The sequence below is a fragment of the Ascaphus truei genome, chromosome 1 (assembly GCF_040206685.1).
Source record: "Ascaphus truei isolate aAscTru1 chromosome 1, aAscTru1.hap1, whole genome shotgun sequence".
Lineage (NCBI taxonomy): Eukaryota > Metazoa > Chordata > Amphibia > Anura > Ascaphidae > Ascaphus > Ascaphus truei.
Window position 1 is genome coordinate 47,763,113 of NC_134483.1, and position 16,410 is coordinate 47,779,522.

Sequence of the window (16,410 nt, forward strand, 5' to 3'; positions counted from 1 at the left end):
ACTTGTGAATACAGTCGGGAAAGGGTTAATTTCCTTGACCTACCTGTTTTCATTGAGAATGGGTCAATTAGCATTCAAACTTTTTTTTAAGGATGTAGATATAAATACAAAAAATACTGACAGAACAGCGTCCCAGAGGGGTGGTTGAATTAGTGAGAAACCCTATAAAACAGCACTCAGACACATGAGATGTGTGTGAATAAATACAGGTGAGAGCTAGGATATCCAAATGAAATGGGTGAAATGATGATAATAATTAAAACACTTTAATAGTACCAAAATGTATAAAACAGAGGGTGTTAAAAATACCCCAAAGGGCCAAGCTACAATGAATGAAGCTTGGGTAGTCAACCCTAAAAAAGGGGGAATGACTAAGGCAGAGATGCCTGACAAAAATAGGATTGTGAGCCTACTAGGAGGAAGAGAGTTCCTAAGTAAACTCCCCCCTCCCACGACCACTCTACAATTGATATCTATATTAATGACCAATCAGGTAAGTATGTTAAGATAAATGCATATATTCATAGGGTCACTGCAATGGGATGCACAATGCGTGCTAGATATACACAAGCCCACCAACTATCATATTGTGGGTGGGTATGTAGGGCAAAGGTTTATGCTTAGTAGCAATAAACACTAAACACACAACAAAACACTGGAGTTCTAGTGTGATACTCCTGCATGAATGGCGAGGAGATTAGAGACCCATACACTAGCAATAACAAAGTATAATACTTGCGTTTGCGAATGGTCTCTCAAAGAAGCTCCTGCATATGCTCACAATGCAGTGTACATATGAAAACAGTAAGCTCAATCCATAATGGAGTCCATGTAATGCTCCACGTGAATGCCCATGGGGTAATTAGCAGCAGCCCCCAATGGCCGTTTCGCTTAGGCGCTTAGGCGCTTTTCCACCTATATATATATATATTCTGCGTAATACCTGCTGTCTCATATATTGTCATTAAGACGTTTGTGGAGATTATAATTCCTCTGTTGTTTTTAAAACTAACAATGTTTCTTATCTTATGTCTCCGAGATTCCCCAATCGACTTATAAATATCATTAGATTATAATTCTTCTGTCTAGGGATAGTGAGTTATATGATTCTTTCCTGAAGTATGTGAAGCAGGATCTTTTTATATTTTATATGCTTTTATTATATATTTTTATTAATGTTTAATTTTGATTGTATAAAGATTTTTATATATACTGTATATGGTGTGTTATTATGTATATGATAGCATAAATTTTCCCTGTTAGTGTGCGTACATAGTCAATGCCCATTGGGTAGGGACAACTCTATCAATTAACCTATGGTAGGAGAGTTTATTGGTAGATTATTGGGTATATAAAGACCCTTTTAGTAGGCTACAGCTTCTCCTGACGAAGCCGTCATCCAGAACGGAGATACGCGTAGAGCGTAGCCCAGAGTTCAGATCGAGAGGGAGAGGCAGCGCTGGGAGATCCCGTGACGTCCGTTTCCGGCAGGACGAGAGACCGGAAGTGACGCATCGGCCCCAGCGGGGATACGGAACAGAGACCTGCAGCAGCGTTGGTGTGCTGTGATTCTGAGGTCGCAACTCAGTTATTACCATATCTACCCTGCTTTTTTGTCTTCTGAATACTGTAATACTCCATTTTTATTCTTGTGATAAATATTTTATGTTACTATCTACACTATTCTGTTTCTCTTCTTTGAGATCTGATGTCCTCCTACCTACTTCAGCCTGGAATCATCTTTTGCCACAGTTGGATTTCTGCTCCTTTTTGTCTACTATATTGTGAGTTGCCATTTGGGAGCCTTCTATTCCACTATATTGCTTTACAATGCAACCCTACGGGCCGTTTTTCGACGCCGGAATGCGTTATCCAACGCTCACTGCCACTGATTAACATGGGACTCACTTTACAACAGTTCCACTATCCAACGCTACTTCCAGAACAGATTCCGTTGGATAACCGAGGACTGCCTGTATTCAAAAGATTTGGAATAAATTCTGTTGCAATGGAAACTAGAATTTGGAAACCTGTACACCATGTGACCTCAATGAGGAAATGCTTTTTTTTGTGTGTGTTTGTTATTTGTGTAAATAATTTGTAATCAGTGTACGGTAGTGTTGCACCGGGTAGTTTTTACTTACTTGCAGCGGAGGGTGAGGACTGCGGTGAAGTGTGAGGACCACAGCGACATTCTGGTGGTGGTGGGAGCAGCGAAAGACATCCTTCAGGCGGTGACGGCTTGGGACATCACGCTTCAGCCCGTGGGAGCAGCTGAAGACATCCTTCACAGCTAGAGCCCTTGGGAGCAGAGGAACATGTGACTGGAGAAGAAGCATTACTATTGGACAGCCAGGGAGGAGTACGACTTCCGATGCAGCTCCTCCCCGGGTGTCCAAAAGTAACAAGTAATGCTTCTGCTCTGGTCACGTTCCTCTGCTCCCACCGGCTGTGAAGGATGTCTTCAGCTGCTCCCACTGGCTGATTAGTGACGTCCTCTGCTGCCACCGCCTGAAGGATGTCTTCCGCCCCCAGCATGTTGCCATGGTCCTCCTCACCCTCCGCCGCTGTCTGCAGGTAAGTCTTCTGCTGCTCTGCTCCTCCCGTTCTCCAAGAGGAGGACCGAGGGAGCAGAGCAGAACGGAAATTACTCGGCACCGGGTTCCAGCCCCCTGGTGCCGGGCCATTTTCGGGTACTGAAAATATGGCCGGGTACAGGGTCATTTCCAGGTACCCGGTTCATCACTAGTGTACGGTCTTGAAAAGTATAAATATGAAGTAGTGTGTTGATTCATTCAAATGACCCGGAAACATCCCAGCATGGTGGAAAAATGCTTGTTGTTCAAAGTGGTGTAAAGGAGGTGCTGGTGAGGCAAAACCATGTGGGCGGGTGATGGAAAACCAAACACCATATGAACAAAGAGACATAAATCATGCAATACAAATAAAAGAGCAAGCTGGGCACTAATGCAAAAAAGATTTAATCGCACAAAAAAGAACAAGACATATTACCAACGTTTCGTTTTACCCAGAGGAAGGTCAAATGTAGGACCGAAATATTGGAATTACAGTATGTCTTGTTCATTTTTGTGCGATTATATCTTTTTTGCTTTAGTGCCCAGTGTGCTCTTGTATTTTAATTATTAGAATGGCCATTATTTTGTTGTGCTTATTACCTACAGTCTTCAGGACTTATTGAATTTTGTTATATGACTTTTGCTTGTAAACACACAGATACCCAACAAGCTTGTTCAGGATATTTTGTATTGGGCTTTCCCCCTTTTTCGTCTTGCTGTTTGTTACCAGCCCTCAGATATTTTTTTACATACCACTTGGAACCTCTATTTTTACAGAATACTTTGTATTGTATTTTTTTTTTTAATATTCATGTTTGTGCCCATGTCTCTTTTTCTTTTGTTTTTTTTACGTCGTGGCGGGACACTAAAATTATTAGCATTATAGTATTGAGAGTGCCCATAATACTGTATGCTGTAAGAGTCTCTGTTGTAATCTGTATTCAATGATACTACAGTTAGGTACAGAAATAATTGGACACTGATACAAGTTTTGTTATTTCGGCTGTGTAACTAAATAAATTCAAGTTACAGTTAAATAATGAATATGGGCTTAAAGTGCAGTCTATCAGCTTTAATTTGAGGGTATTCACATCCAAATTGGAGGAAGGGTTTAGGAATTACATCTCTTTAATATGTAGCCCCCTCTTTTTCAAGGGAACAAAAGTAATTGGACAATTGACTCAAAAGCTGTTGGGACAGATGTGGGCTATTCCTTCGTTGAATGGTGCCGCGCGCGCACGGCAGTGAGCGTGGAGCCGGCCGATAGGGGGGAAGACAGGGAAAAGATTTCGCGCTGCTACCGCCGCTGAAATGTTTGTATGTGTGAATATATGTGTGTATATGTGTCAGTGTATGTGTCAAATTGAATAAATAAAAATTATTTTTATTGCGCAACATGTTTTTTTAATACATTATTAACTCACAATCTATGTACACACACACAAAAAGCATGCACGTTCGCACAGGCGCCCGCACCTACTATAGGACAAGCCTTATCCCACAAGGTGACTGCCAGTGAATGGCAGCAAGAGGAATGGCAGCCCCCACCCCAGCCTCAGACACCCAGCAGCATGCATACAATGTTTGTATTTGCTGCAGCATGACACAGGCACTAAGGTGTAATCCAGGCCTGCACAACTCGTAAAGTGAGATGGGCCAAACTGCTCCAAGGAAAAAAAAATTGGGCCGCACAGGTAAAATCATCATCATCACCATCATCTCTCCTCCAGCACCTCATCATCATCATCATATCTCCCCCAGCACCCATCATCATCATATCTCCCCCAGAACCCCTATCAACCTTTGCGATACACCCCATCTATCTCACACACCCCCAACTCTCCCCCTCACCCACACACATAATACTCCCCCTCCACATCACACACAATACCCCCCTGCACAGCACACACATCACATCCCCGCTGCACCTCACATCCCTCTCCCCCCTTGCACCTCACATCACTCTGCCCCCTTGTACCTCACATCACTCTCCCCCCCCTTGCACCTCACACCACTCTCCCCCTTGCACCTCACATGCACCTCAAATCACCCACCCTTGTACCTCAAATAACCTCCCTTGCACCTCCAATGACCCCCCTGCACCTCAAATCACCCCCCTTGCACCTCGAATCACCCCCCTTGCACCTCAAATCACCTCCCATGCACCTCAAATCACCCCCATTCACCTCAAATCACCCCCTTGCACCTCCAATGACTCCCCTGCACCTCCAATCACCCCCCTTGCACCTCAAATCACCCCCCCTTGTACCTCAAATCACCCTCCCTTGCACCTCAAATCACCCCCCCTGCACCTCCAATGACCCCCCTGCACCTCCAATCACCCCCCTGCACCTCCCATCACCCTCCCCCCCTGCATCTCACATCACCCACAGGGCCGAAATCATGGGGCCCGGGACAAATGAAAGGAGCAGCCCCCCCCGAACCCATAGCGCACCTACCACAAAAAAATATCTTTTAGCGCGCAACTTTTACTTAACTGTTTTCTTATTGTGATACAGAAAAAACATTACAATGCAACCTGTTTATTTTTTATATTTTCAACAAGACATGTGACTGCCTGTCTGGGTGAGTGGGTGGGTGAATGACAGTGACTGGGTGGGTGGGTGAATGACAGTTGGGTGAATGGCGGTGGGTGGGTGAATGGCGGTGGGTGGGTGAATGGTTTGACAGTGACTGGGTGGGTGACAGTGACTGGGTGACAGGGGGGGGAAGGGGGAGGTGGGGGCAGAGCGGGCCCTGTGCATATCAGCCAGGACTGCGGGGAATCGCCGCCATTTTTTTAAATTTATTCAATTAACTGGCGCCCGGCCGGAGTCATAGCAGGCCGCACAGAGTCCAGGGGCCCGCGGGCCGTATGTTGTGCAGGCTTGGTGTAATCCCTTCCAGATAAGCAGTGCTTTATGTCCCTGCTCTTGTATTTTCAATATTACAATGGCCATTATATTGTTGTGTTTATTACCTAGTTTTCTGGACTTACTGAATTTTGTTATATGCCTTTTGCTTGTTCAGGATTTTTTGTATTGGGCTTTCCCCCTTTTTCGTCTTGCTGTTTGTAACCAGCCCTCAGATATATTTTTTACATACCACTTTGAACCTCTATTTTTGCAGAATACTTTGTATTGTATTTTTTATTAATATTCATGTTTGTGCCCATATGTCTTTTTTTCTTGTTATTTTGCGTCATGTGGCGGGACACAACAATTATTAGCATAATGTTCGGTCAGGGTGCCGCTGGGAGGGCGGGCGGGCGCCCGAGCGCTCTCCCACCCTGGTCGCAGCCTAATCACACACAGCTCCTGCTCTCTGGAACAGAGTGCTACACTGCGGCGCACGTCAGTCCCCCACCGCGTGCTCGCGCTAATGTCCTCTCCTATCTGCCGCGCTTTGTTCCAGAACAATCTCAAACAGCGTGGTCACATGTGGCGGCGCCTCCGCCGCTGCCGTATGCTCGATGACGTCACGTTGCTGGCAGCCCAGCAAATGCCCCCTCCGAGCCCGCAAAGCGCTGGGCCCACGCGAGTTGCTATGGCGGCTCGCCAGCCTCAAGATGGCCGCCCACCCTGACGTTGCCTTCTGCCAAGCGAATTTGCGGGGTTTTGCGTCGTGACGTCTTTACCCCCTCCTCCCTACTGTGCGTGGACCGGCGACGTCATTTCCTGTTGCAGAGGATCCTGTAATCGGACGCGAGGGTGAGCGCTCAGGTGCGTTATTTATATGGATGTATGTTTTGTTTCCCCCCCGTTTTAAATACACGTTTATTATTATTGGTGCGTAATACAGACAGAATAAAAGGCTTCTGTTATCTAGAGCAGTGAATGAGTAAAGATGGGGAGGGGAAGGCCTCGGTTGATGACCAGCGGTCCGCTTTTCTTGCTTGGGCGCTGGAGGGAGGGCTCGCGGACAGGCGGCCTCCGGGGCTCGCAGCTGTGTGGGTTTCCCTGCGGGGGAAGGGACCGGTCACCGGCAGGAGGCCTCTTCAGGCGGTGCCATGTGAAGGAGGGAATTAGCGGGAGAAGATGGCGCTTGTTAGAGGAGATACCCGGCACCCTTTGTTGGAGGAGGAGGAGGATGTAGGTCTTGTTCTCTCATTACTGTCTGCCTGGAGAGATCCGATGGCCTCCGATGCACAGGGTGCAGCGCTAACCCGCCTCCACTGCAGGCTCCTCCGACAGCATAAGGATTAATTGCTCGTGTGCTTCCCATACATTTATTCCCATGGCCCACAGAGAGACAATGTAAAATGGACGATAGCATCACACTGCCGCTCCTCCCAAATATATATTAAAGATACGGTGCAGTAGTTACATGAAATTGAAGCGATAGATACATAGTTATGGGATGACAGGCACACTGACACATGTGAGAGAGAGAGACAGTGCTTTGTTACCGGGGCCGCCCAGTTTGCGCTGTGCCTGTGTGTGAAGTCTCGCTGTGTAACGGGAGCCGCGCACACAGTTCTGCACTGGGTGGAAATCCTGAGGCAGGGGGAGCTGCGGGCGTTAAATATGAAAGGAAATATAGCAAACACGTGTCCGAAAACCTCTGCAGTCTGTTATTTAACAGGGCTTACTCTGAATGAAGCATGCGAGCTATTTAACGTTTGCTCTCAGTATCTGGCAGTCAACGGCAGTTTTGAAACTCCCTGTTCTAATATCCCACAGAAAGGGGGATTAGTATACTTTGAACACACACACACACACACATACTCTCTCTCATACCCATACACACACACACACACACATTTCTAGAATAAATAGTTTATACCGTTCTTTTCATTCTTGATTATTAAAGCACGGCTAATTGCCTATTCTTTGTTTCATTTACAAAGGTAGCAGTGTGCTTAAGATACACACGTATAAGTAATTTTATCATAACTATATACCCAATATCTCAGCGTATACAATGCACACTTTGTAAAAGACAATCCCCTAACTGATTAAATAAAGCAACAGCCCTTTAACATGTGACTGATCAGGGAAGAGTTCAAACAAAGTATGCAGTCACAAAGTAAATGCATACTCCATAGAGGAATGTCCCCTTGATATAGCAATGTACGTATATTTAGTCACCAAGCAGAAAGATTCTGCAAACTAAACGGAATGTGGCATTTCATATGAAATGCCACATTCCGTGCAGTTTGCAGAATCTTTCTGCTTGGTGACTAAATATACGTACATTGCTATATCAAGGGGACATTCCTCTATGGAGTATGCAACTCTACTACATATTTTAATTTGTTTATAAAGGTGGTTTGAAGTTGTCCTATAGTCCCATTTACTTTCCTTTGTGACTGCATACTTTGTTTGAACTCTTCCCTGATCAGTCACGTGTTAAAGGGCTGTTGCTTTATTTAATCAGTTAGGTGATTGTCTTTTACAAAGTGTGCCTTGTATACGCTGATATATTGGGTATATAGTTATGATAAAATTACTTATACGTGTGTATCTTAAGCACACTGCTACCTTTGTAAATGAAACAAAGAATGGGGATGGCTCAGTGATTAATCTCATTGTCAGGCCCCCCATGGGAGGCATTTACATGTAAAGTGATTTGACAAAGATGTGTTACTTGCAGTCAGTTTCAATACAGACATCTCCCCCCCACCTTACCCGCAAGTGCTGCAGCTGTGCCTTTTATATGAAGGTTGTGGGTTTTCAACGGGAATGAGGTAACATGTACAGTAACTGGGAATTTATCAATCCCTTCAATTTGAACGGGGAGTTCAGTGACTGGATTATAAATTGTAGGAGTTGGATTATTATGTGATTAAGTTATTTGGCTTTGAGGCACTGTAGATATTGATCTAGCCCCAGGGTTATCATCTAAGGGCTCGGCCATGGTTATTGCTGGCGGGCGGAGGCGCACTGAGGCTGAGGGAAAGTGGGTGCTTTCCCTGGCCGTAGGCGGCACGCCGTTGGCGGGCGGGCCAGTGACGTCACGGAGCTGGTTCGCCCTCATTGGGCGAACCGCTCACGTGACCGGCCCTGCGCTCCGGCAAGCTGGAAAATGTAAAATTTTCCTAAGACCTACGCTTCTGCGCGCTTGCGGAAGCGTAGGCGAGCCCCTACTAAAGCCGCTCTTATTGCGGCTGTAGGGGTTCAGTGCTGAGCAGAAGTGCGCCTCCGCCTGCAAGCACTATCCAAGGACGCGACCGTACTCTTGTATTATGATTAAGGCAGCGCCTGGTGAGGTGACTTGCATATATATGTATATATGTGTATGTGTGTCCCCGCGCGCGTATTCGCGGGCACAAGCTCATTGGTGCTTAGATAAACACATTTTTTAGACTTTCTAGCGCGCTCAGCTACACCTGCAGCGTCGTCCGTCTCCCCCCGCCCCACGAGCGCTTGCGAAAATGTTAAAGACACCCGGCGCTCATGCTTGCAGAGCTCTCCAAGCATGAGCGCGCTCGGCGCCAACGGGGACAAAGCCCAACACGCACACATTCCCAGCTAGCTCAAACTCCTATACCCACCGCATCATGAGTATATATTTGTGCCAAAATGAGTGCTACTGAGCATGGCAAATGTATATGACAAATGTATACAATATTGTTCTTGTATTATGAGGAACACGTGGTGTGAAAATGTGCTTATGTTGTGGGGAATATGGCGTATGTTACGATGGAGATATTCACCCTCTGGAGCCCTGTTTAACAGGCAGCCAAGTAAAAAAGGGACTTGTTACCAGCACTGCCTGAGTCCAGAAAACCAGAGATAAAATAATTGCTGACTAAGGGAGATTATAGATCCGATTGCCTGGTAAATAGACATTTTATATGATATGGCAGTACTGTAACAACTGCTGGAATTGGTGACATCTATATATGGCCACCATTGCGGTTAATCTTTAGAGTGCTGGAGGTCACGTGGGACGAGAGTGCCGTTGTTGTTTGTGTTCAAATATATAGGAAGAGCTTATATTGCACTAGCTGTGCTCCTATTTATTATATATATATTTATTTATATTTATAAAGGAGTCGACAATGCAGTGTTTTGAAGAAACAATTCACATTGTGAGACTCGAATATATTTTTATACACTTTAAAACTGGTGGTCCCAGTGTCATAACTACTGTTTTTTGTATGTCTGCTCCATTTTCTATTCCTGAGATACTAAGCCCTAAAAATGATGGTCCCAGAAATTAGAAGTCGCTGCCAGAACACAATCGCGGAACAAGAGCTAAAATACAAATGTCATTAGCTTTATCTTAGGCATTGCTTGAAAGTTGCAACAATATTTTTTAAATTTAGCTGTAAACAGGCTTAGAGAACATTTCTGCTGCTGCAATATTTACAGTGGACACTGGTAATTTTTTCTTATTTCCCAGAATGCCTAAATCAAAGGAGCTAGTTTCATCAAGCACATCTGGAAGTGATTCGGATAGCGAAGTTGATCAAAAGGTGCGTATATAATTAAGTTTCCAGTTATGACTTCCTAGTACTGCTTTCTCTTTAAAATACAATTACAATGAATTAAATATATATTTTCTTTCCCTCCTTTTTATTATTTTTTTATAAGCTTCATCAATATTAACCCAAGACCGTGTTTGCTTCTGTCATACAGTATTATCTTAACAAGGATGTGAATCAAATCGACCAGTTTCTCTGGAGTGGTATAAATAATTTACTTATTGTATCCTTCAGGCTAAGAGAAAAAAGCAACCACCCCCTGAAAAAGAAAAGCCTGTAAAGAAGCAGAAGACAGGGGAAAGTTCTAAAGGAGCCGCTTCCTCCAAGCAAAGCAGTAGTAACAGAGATGACAATATGTTCCAGGTAAAATGGATCAAATCTGCCCGAATCATCCTTCTCAAAGGCACCTGCAACATATTAAAGCAGTGTATTTCTCTGGTGTCATGGCCTCAGGGTAAAAACTGCTGGCTGCTTAGCTGGCACCCCCTGCGCTGCCTGGGGACTTCACGCCTCCTCTCTCAGCCACGCACAGGGGAGAGAGAGAGAGGCCCTCTTCATCTCCAGACAGCATGCAAAGTGCCAGCTGAGCAAATCACATGAACAGCACCCATGGTGAATCAAAATTTCTTGATACTTTACACCGTTTTAATATTGAATGGTATGCGTGAGCATTGCAGAGCCGTTTAACTAGTATTTAATATGGAGTCCAACTCTAGGGGGTTCAGATAGATGGAAAGAGAACATAGTGGGTAGCCTACGGGAGGGTGCAGGGGAGATACCTGAACAGTCCTTGGCCGAGCTATATAATTAATTGATCCCACAGGGCTACATGCTCACAGAACCCAGGTCAACACGTGGACTACCTGCGTACACTATCCAGGACAGCCAAACCTTCTGGAAGTTGTATGTGTAGTTCAGGAAACTAGTCAGTTTTTCCATCATGCATATAAACCATACCTTGTTTCTAATGAACGAGAACTGGCAGTAGCTTGTCCTGTTTCCACAGACTCGCTATGATGCATCTTATTGCTGTAGTAATGTGGGATATTAACTTATTTTCAGCCCCCTTGTGTGGTCTTGGAGTGGTTTATTCGGCAGAAACAACCACGGATCTAGGGGAATATCTGAACCCAGGATCTCCAGGATCCCACCTATCTCCAGAGGTCCTGCACTCTGGACAGGACCATCACATATGTAGGAGGGAGACTACTTCACAGTAGCGGGACACAAGGGGAAGTAGCCTGGGACATATTTAGCAATGTTTTTGGGAGTGTTGTACCATCGAGTCATGACACTTATATGTGTTTCCTCGAATAGCTTTTAGATACTGACTCAAATCTCCTCCCAAACTTTGTCCTCTAGCTTCTCTCCCAGATAATTTTTTCATGACACCAAGCTTACCCTGGGGGTCTACAATTGGTAGAGAGAATTGACTGTGCAACTCCGAAATCAGCCTCTGGTGGGAGTCTACTCCCAGGCAGAGTCTCAAACAGAAAGATAGGACTAGTGGCAGAACTGAAGCATAAAAGGCCCTTATCTGGAGAGATCGGAAGATCTCACCCGACGGTATTCCACTGTCCTTTACCAGTTTGTCAAAGGGAGTAACCTTAAGGTCATGGCTAATGTCAAAATGTCTGCTGTTTGCCTACCGCCATTTTGCAAAGATTTGTTTGGAGGAACTCGGGGAAAAATCTTTGTTCCCAAAGATAGGGATAATTATAGAATTTGGGCTACTAATATTATATTGAAACATATACCTGTCCCGCAGTCTGAGGGAGTGTGTGATCGTCTGCAAGGTGGGGAGTTTCAGAAGGCCTACCTGGGTAGAGAGCCAGAGAATATTTTCTATGGGGGTTGGACCTATATGGTGCGCCTCTAAGGAGACCATCTTCTAAGTAATGGGTTGGCATGCCAGGGTATCCATTGACCAAAAGGGTGAAAGTGCGCAGCTAAAACATGATGAAACAGTGCAGTGTGAAAGTTTAAATAAACAATAAATTGACCTTGTGGGGAATAACACTGTGACGTCTGCAGCCTTTCTTGAGGGGTGGCTCGACACCCCTAGGGCTATAGAAAAAACATAGACAGGGCGCACAACGCACATAGTGAAGCACAATTAAAAGATAATTTTACTAAAAGATTAAAGGTTCTGCGTACATCAATATAATGAATATCAAACAGTGGGTTAGTGGGGTTACCACACGGAAGAAATGATCACAGCTCTCCACTGGAACGGACGCAAGGCACTGGATACCAGCAGACCACATCCAAGGCAGCAGCTTCCGTGAGACCTTCAGTCACGGTAACCAGATGAAGAGTCCCATGTAAAAGTCCCGTTATGGGGCTCAGAAGCCTCTGTCAGTCCTACAGCAATGCAGCTCCAACAGCACGCCGCTCAGACCCGTGGTGCGCCTTCTGATGACGTCACGACACTCCTAACATGGAGTGGGGGAGAGAGCGCATAGGCGAACAACACACAGGGCAGGCAAGGTAGCAATAGTAAACACCCGTACCGACAGGCAGTGAAGCAGGGGACCTGGAGGATCAAGCCAAGAATATACTTGACAAACAGTATGGTCAGATAGATGAACAATCCAACAAGTTTCGTAACACAGTTACTTCATCAGGCTTCTGAGCCCCATAACGGGACTTTTACATGGGACTCTTCACCGGTCCCCAACATCTGGTTACCGTGACTGAAGGTCTCACAGAAGCTGCTGCCCTGGATGTGGTCTGCTGGTTATCCAGTGCCTTGCGTCCGTTCCAGTGGAGAGCTGTGATCATTTCTTCCGTGTGGCAACCCCACTAACCCACTGTTTGATATTCATTATATTGATGTACACGCAGAACCTTTAATCTTTTAGTAAAATTCTTTTAATTGTGCTTCACTATGTGCGTTGTGCGCCCTGTCTTTTTGTTTTTTCTATATCCATTGACCAGCTTGTTTCCTTGTAGCATGAGAGAAGGCAAGGGAGTGCTAGGCCGCCTGCTCTAGTGGGTCTATTCAGCAACCTACGGCTAAGTCTGGGTCTCTTGTTGTTCCAAATAAATTTGGAAACTAAGGATTGGAGTTTGACTATGTCTGACGTTGGGATGGAAATGGGGAGGGTCTGGAAAAGATAGAGCAGCCTGGGTAACAGATTCATCTTCACTGATTGGATTCTCCCCATTGCTCATTCTTTTTGATGAATAAACCCTACTATAAAACAAGAGTATAACGCACCTTTTTAATTTTTACTTGACAGATTGGAAAAATGAGGTACGTCAGTGTTAGGGACTTTAAAGGAAAAGTCCTAATTGACATCAGAGAATATTGGATGGACCAAGAAGGAGAAATGAAGCCAGGAAGAAAAGGTAACACAGATTACTATGCGTGTGAATTTGTTTTCTCATTCTAGTTCAGTTTTTGTAAAAGTTACCCCCATCCTAAATGCAAACATGTAGCTGTTTTATGAACCCCCATTACCTTGTTTTTATATTTGTCTGCCACATTTGTTTTAAAAACAAACAAAAAAAGATTTACTGTTGGTTTTTATAGTTGCGACATGTTCGTTAGTGTCAGATGGTCCTCTATTTTGGGTGCTCGCAGAGAGAATCAGAATGGGGGGTTGTCTGTTTTCATTATAATTTTCATAATGGGTATTAGTTTGCCTGTAATTTTGCCCTCTGACTTGGATTGTTACACTGCATGTATGTATATACTTTCTAGTTTTAATAGCATTTTTATGTGGGAAGTTTTGTAATGTTCAACTTGGGTTACATAAAATTGCAACCCTTAAGCTGCAGCTGTGGAGGTCACTCAATCGTGGTTTTTTTTTTATGTATGTGTAATATATATGTGTATATGTATGTGTATATATACACACACTAATTTATTATAATGTAACTTTATTTTAGGTATTTCTTTAAATCCTGAGCAGTGGAACCAACTGAAGGAGCAAATGTCTGAAATTGATGATGCTGTAAGGAAAGTGTAAAATCCATCCATTTAAAAAAAAAAAAAAAAAAAACCCACCTCGTGTTCATTTTAAACACTCTTTTTACATTGGCTATTTGTTTTCTACATTATTTTTTCTGTTTTACAAGCTATTGTACATTTGGATTGCGAAACAATTTGTAAGAGGATTCATTTTTATGTGCATTAAAATGTGCACTTATCTGTTACGTTAAGCTTTTTGTTATTAAAGCGATGCTAACATTTCCCCTGAAATACACAATAAGAATACATTTGTTTTCTAGCCCAGAATTAACTGTTTTTATACCCTCCTGATCATTTGGAATATTCTTTACAATTCTGCTTAGTTTATATGCAATCTTGCAAATTTGGTTATTGATATTGGTTACACATTTCTTTAGATATTTGTAAATTGTTGGGTGGAGGGCAAATTCGTCACCAGTCAAATCTGTCAAGATTAAGGAGCAGATTCTAGATTTTAATGATATACAGGTAGAATAGCCACTAAGGAGAGAATAGTGTATTAGGGTAATTTTTAGTCTAAAATGTTACACAAATCTTAATATGCATTTCTAAGTATACATTATGTTGCAGCGATATATGAACAGTGTCAATTCTTCTTTGCTCTGTCTTTCCTATATGGCTGCAGTGTCTGAATTGTCAGCTATGCAGAACCATTTCTTTTCATAGTGAATTGTTTTTGTATTAAAAGGATTTAGCAGCATCTAAACAATCATTTCTTTTGGACTCTTTTCCAATGCACATTAAAGTAACTCTTGTTATGTTTTGTACTTTTTTGTATAAAAGCTTCATTTGTTGTAACAAAGCAGTAAGCCTAGGTTGAACTATTTTGGTTTCTTGCAGGAGTTATTAGATTGTGCATCCATGACCACCATTATAAATTCAACTATGGTTATTCGTTTAACTCCAGTAGTGCCAATTGCACAATCACACGAAAGCTCTTGTTGACTTCAATGGGAATTTCCAAGCAAAAGTCCCCCGATCGACACATTTTAATGAATAATCACCAGTGTCTAGTGTGAGAACCACACCCACTGCAATATGCAATGAGTGAACGTTTGTTCCCAAAGAACATTGATGAAGGCAATTTTTTTTTTCATTCTTTGGACATAGGTCAATTAATAATGTATTGCTGGTTGAATAATATTGTACAATTATGACAAAAGCAAGAAACTTGTAAACCATCAACCTAGCAACTGATTTTTATTTTCTTGTTCTTGATGGTTGGGTATTTTACATTAGGTGTGTATGGGGGAAACATGTTTTTGATGTCTACATTAAAGTTTAACAACTGAATGTACAATAACAGTATCTCAATTAAAATGTTTTCATATCCAACTGGTCTGTTTTCATTTACAATTGAAATGTCTGGTTTTACCATATAGAGCATGTTTTTTTTTTTTTTTTTTTTTTTTAAAACAATCTTTTTTCCTTTATTGGAGACAGATAAAAGTTGGTACATTCAGGGGTTACAATCAGTACAGTATTTAACAATCGGATAGGATTAAGTTGACTTGGTTGTGTTCTATGGAGACAGTCTCAATAAAGCCTTTTCTCAGTTTTGTGTCAAAAAATAGATGGGTAGGGGGAGACTCAGGTTGGGGGGGCATAGATGGGAACGACAAAAGATGGGTTCTGGGGGGGCAGGTTTCGGGGAGGGTCGGAGAAGGGGGGGGGGAAGCGTTAGGGAGTTCCTCTCTTATTGTCAGTGCCGGGGGTAAGTGAGGGGAGATGGGTTATTTTTTGTAATTGGGTCTAGTCTGGTGTCGAGATTCCTAGACTTATCCATGGTTCCCAGGTGTTGTGGAATTGTGGCATTTTTTGCCTGAGCATTGCTGTTAGCCTTTCCATGCTCATGACTAGGTTTATTCTGTTTACTACTGTCCTTCGTGAGGGTGCTTTCAGTTGTTTCCAGGCTGCTGCAACTGTACATCTCGCGGCCGTGAGTATGGCCGACATCAGTCTGGCCTCGGGGGGCCGGGATGTCCTCCATTGGGCTGCCCAGCACGTATGTCAGAGGGTCCAGCGGGACCTCCAGGCCCAGGGTCTCGTCTAGCAAGCTCTGGATTCTAGTCCAGAATTTCTGGATTTCGGGGCATGTCCACCATATGTGGGCCATGTCCCCTTTCTGTCCACATCCCCTCCAGCACAGGTCCGATGCGCCGGGGAAGATCTGGCTCAATCTACTTGGGGTCAGGTACCATTGAAATAGTATTTTGTATATGTTTTCTTTTGTTACTGTGCAGATTGAAGTTTTGGGGGCTGCCTCCCAGATGTCCTCCCACTCCTCGAGGTCTAGGGGTACGCCCAAGTCTATACACCATTTTTGCATATAGGCATGTGTAGGCGAGGGGAGGGAATTTTCGATTATTCTGTAATATTGTTGAAACTATTTTGGGGAGGGGAGGCTGCAGGATATTGAATTT

At 43.8% G+C, this 16,410-nt stretch overlaps 1 protein-coding gene across 2 annotated transcripts; it reads left to right on the forward strand.

The window, feature by feature from the left end:
• The first annotated feature begins 6,145 nt into the window (after positions 1-6,145).
• Positions 6,146-15,322, forward strand: SUB1 (SUB1 regulator of transcription). Of its 2 annotated transcripts, none has more exons than XM_075587659.1 (5): positions 6,146-6,298; positions 9,927-9,999; positions 10,243-10,371; positions 13,254-13,362; positions 13,906-15,322. In XM_075587659.1, exons 2-5 carry the CDS (start codon positions 9,928-9,930, stop codon positions 13,983-13,985), a joined length of 390 nt encoding a protein of 129 aa, XP_075443774.1. In that variant the 5' UTR covers positions 6,146-6,298; position 9,927; the 3' UTR covers positions 13,986-15,322. The 2 variants fall into 2 exon arrangements, with proteins under 2 accessions (XP_075443774.1, XP_075443783.1); XM_075587668.1 differs by having other exon boundaries at positions 6,221-6,286.
• Positions 15,323-16,410: the final 1,088 nt, after the last annotated feature.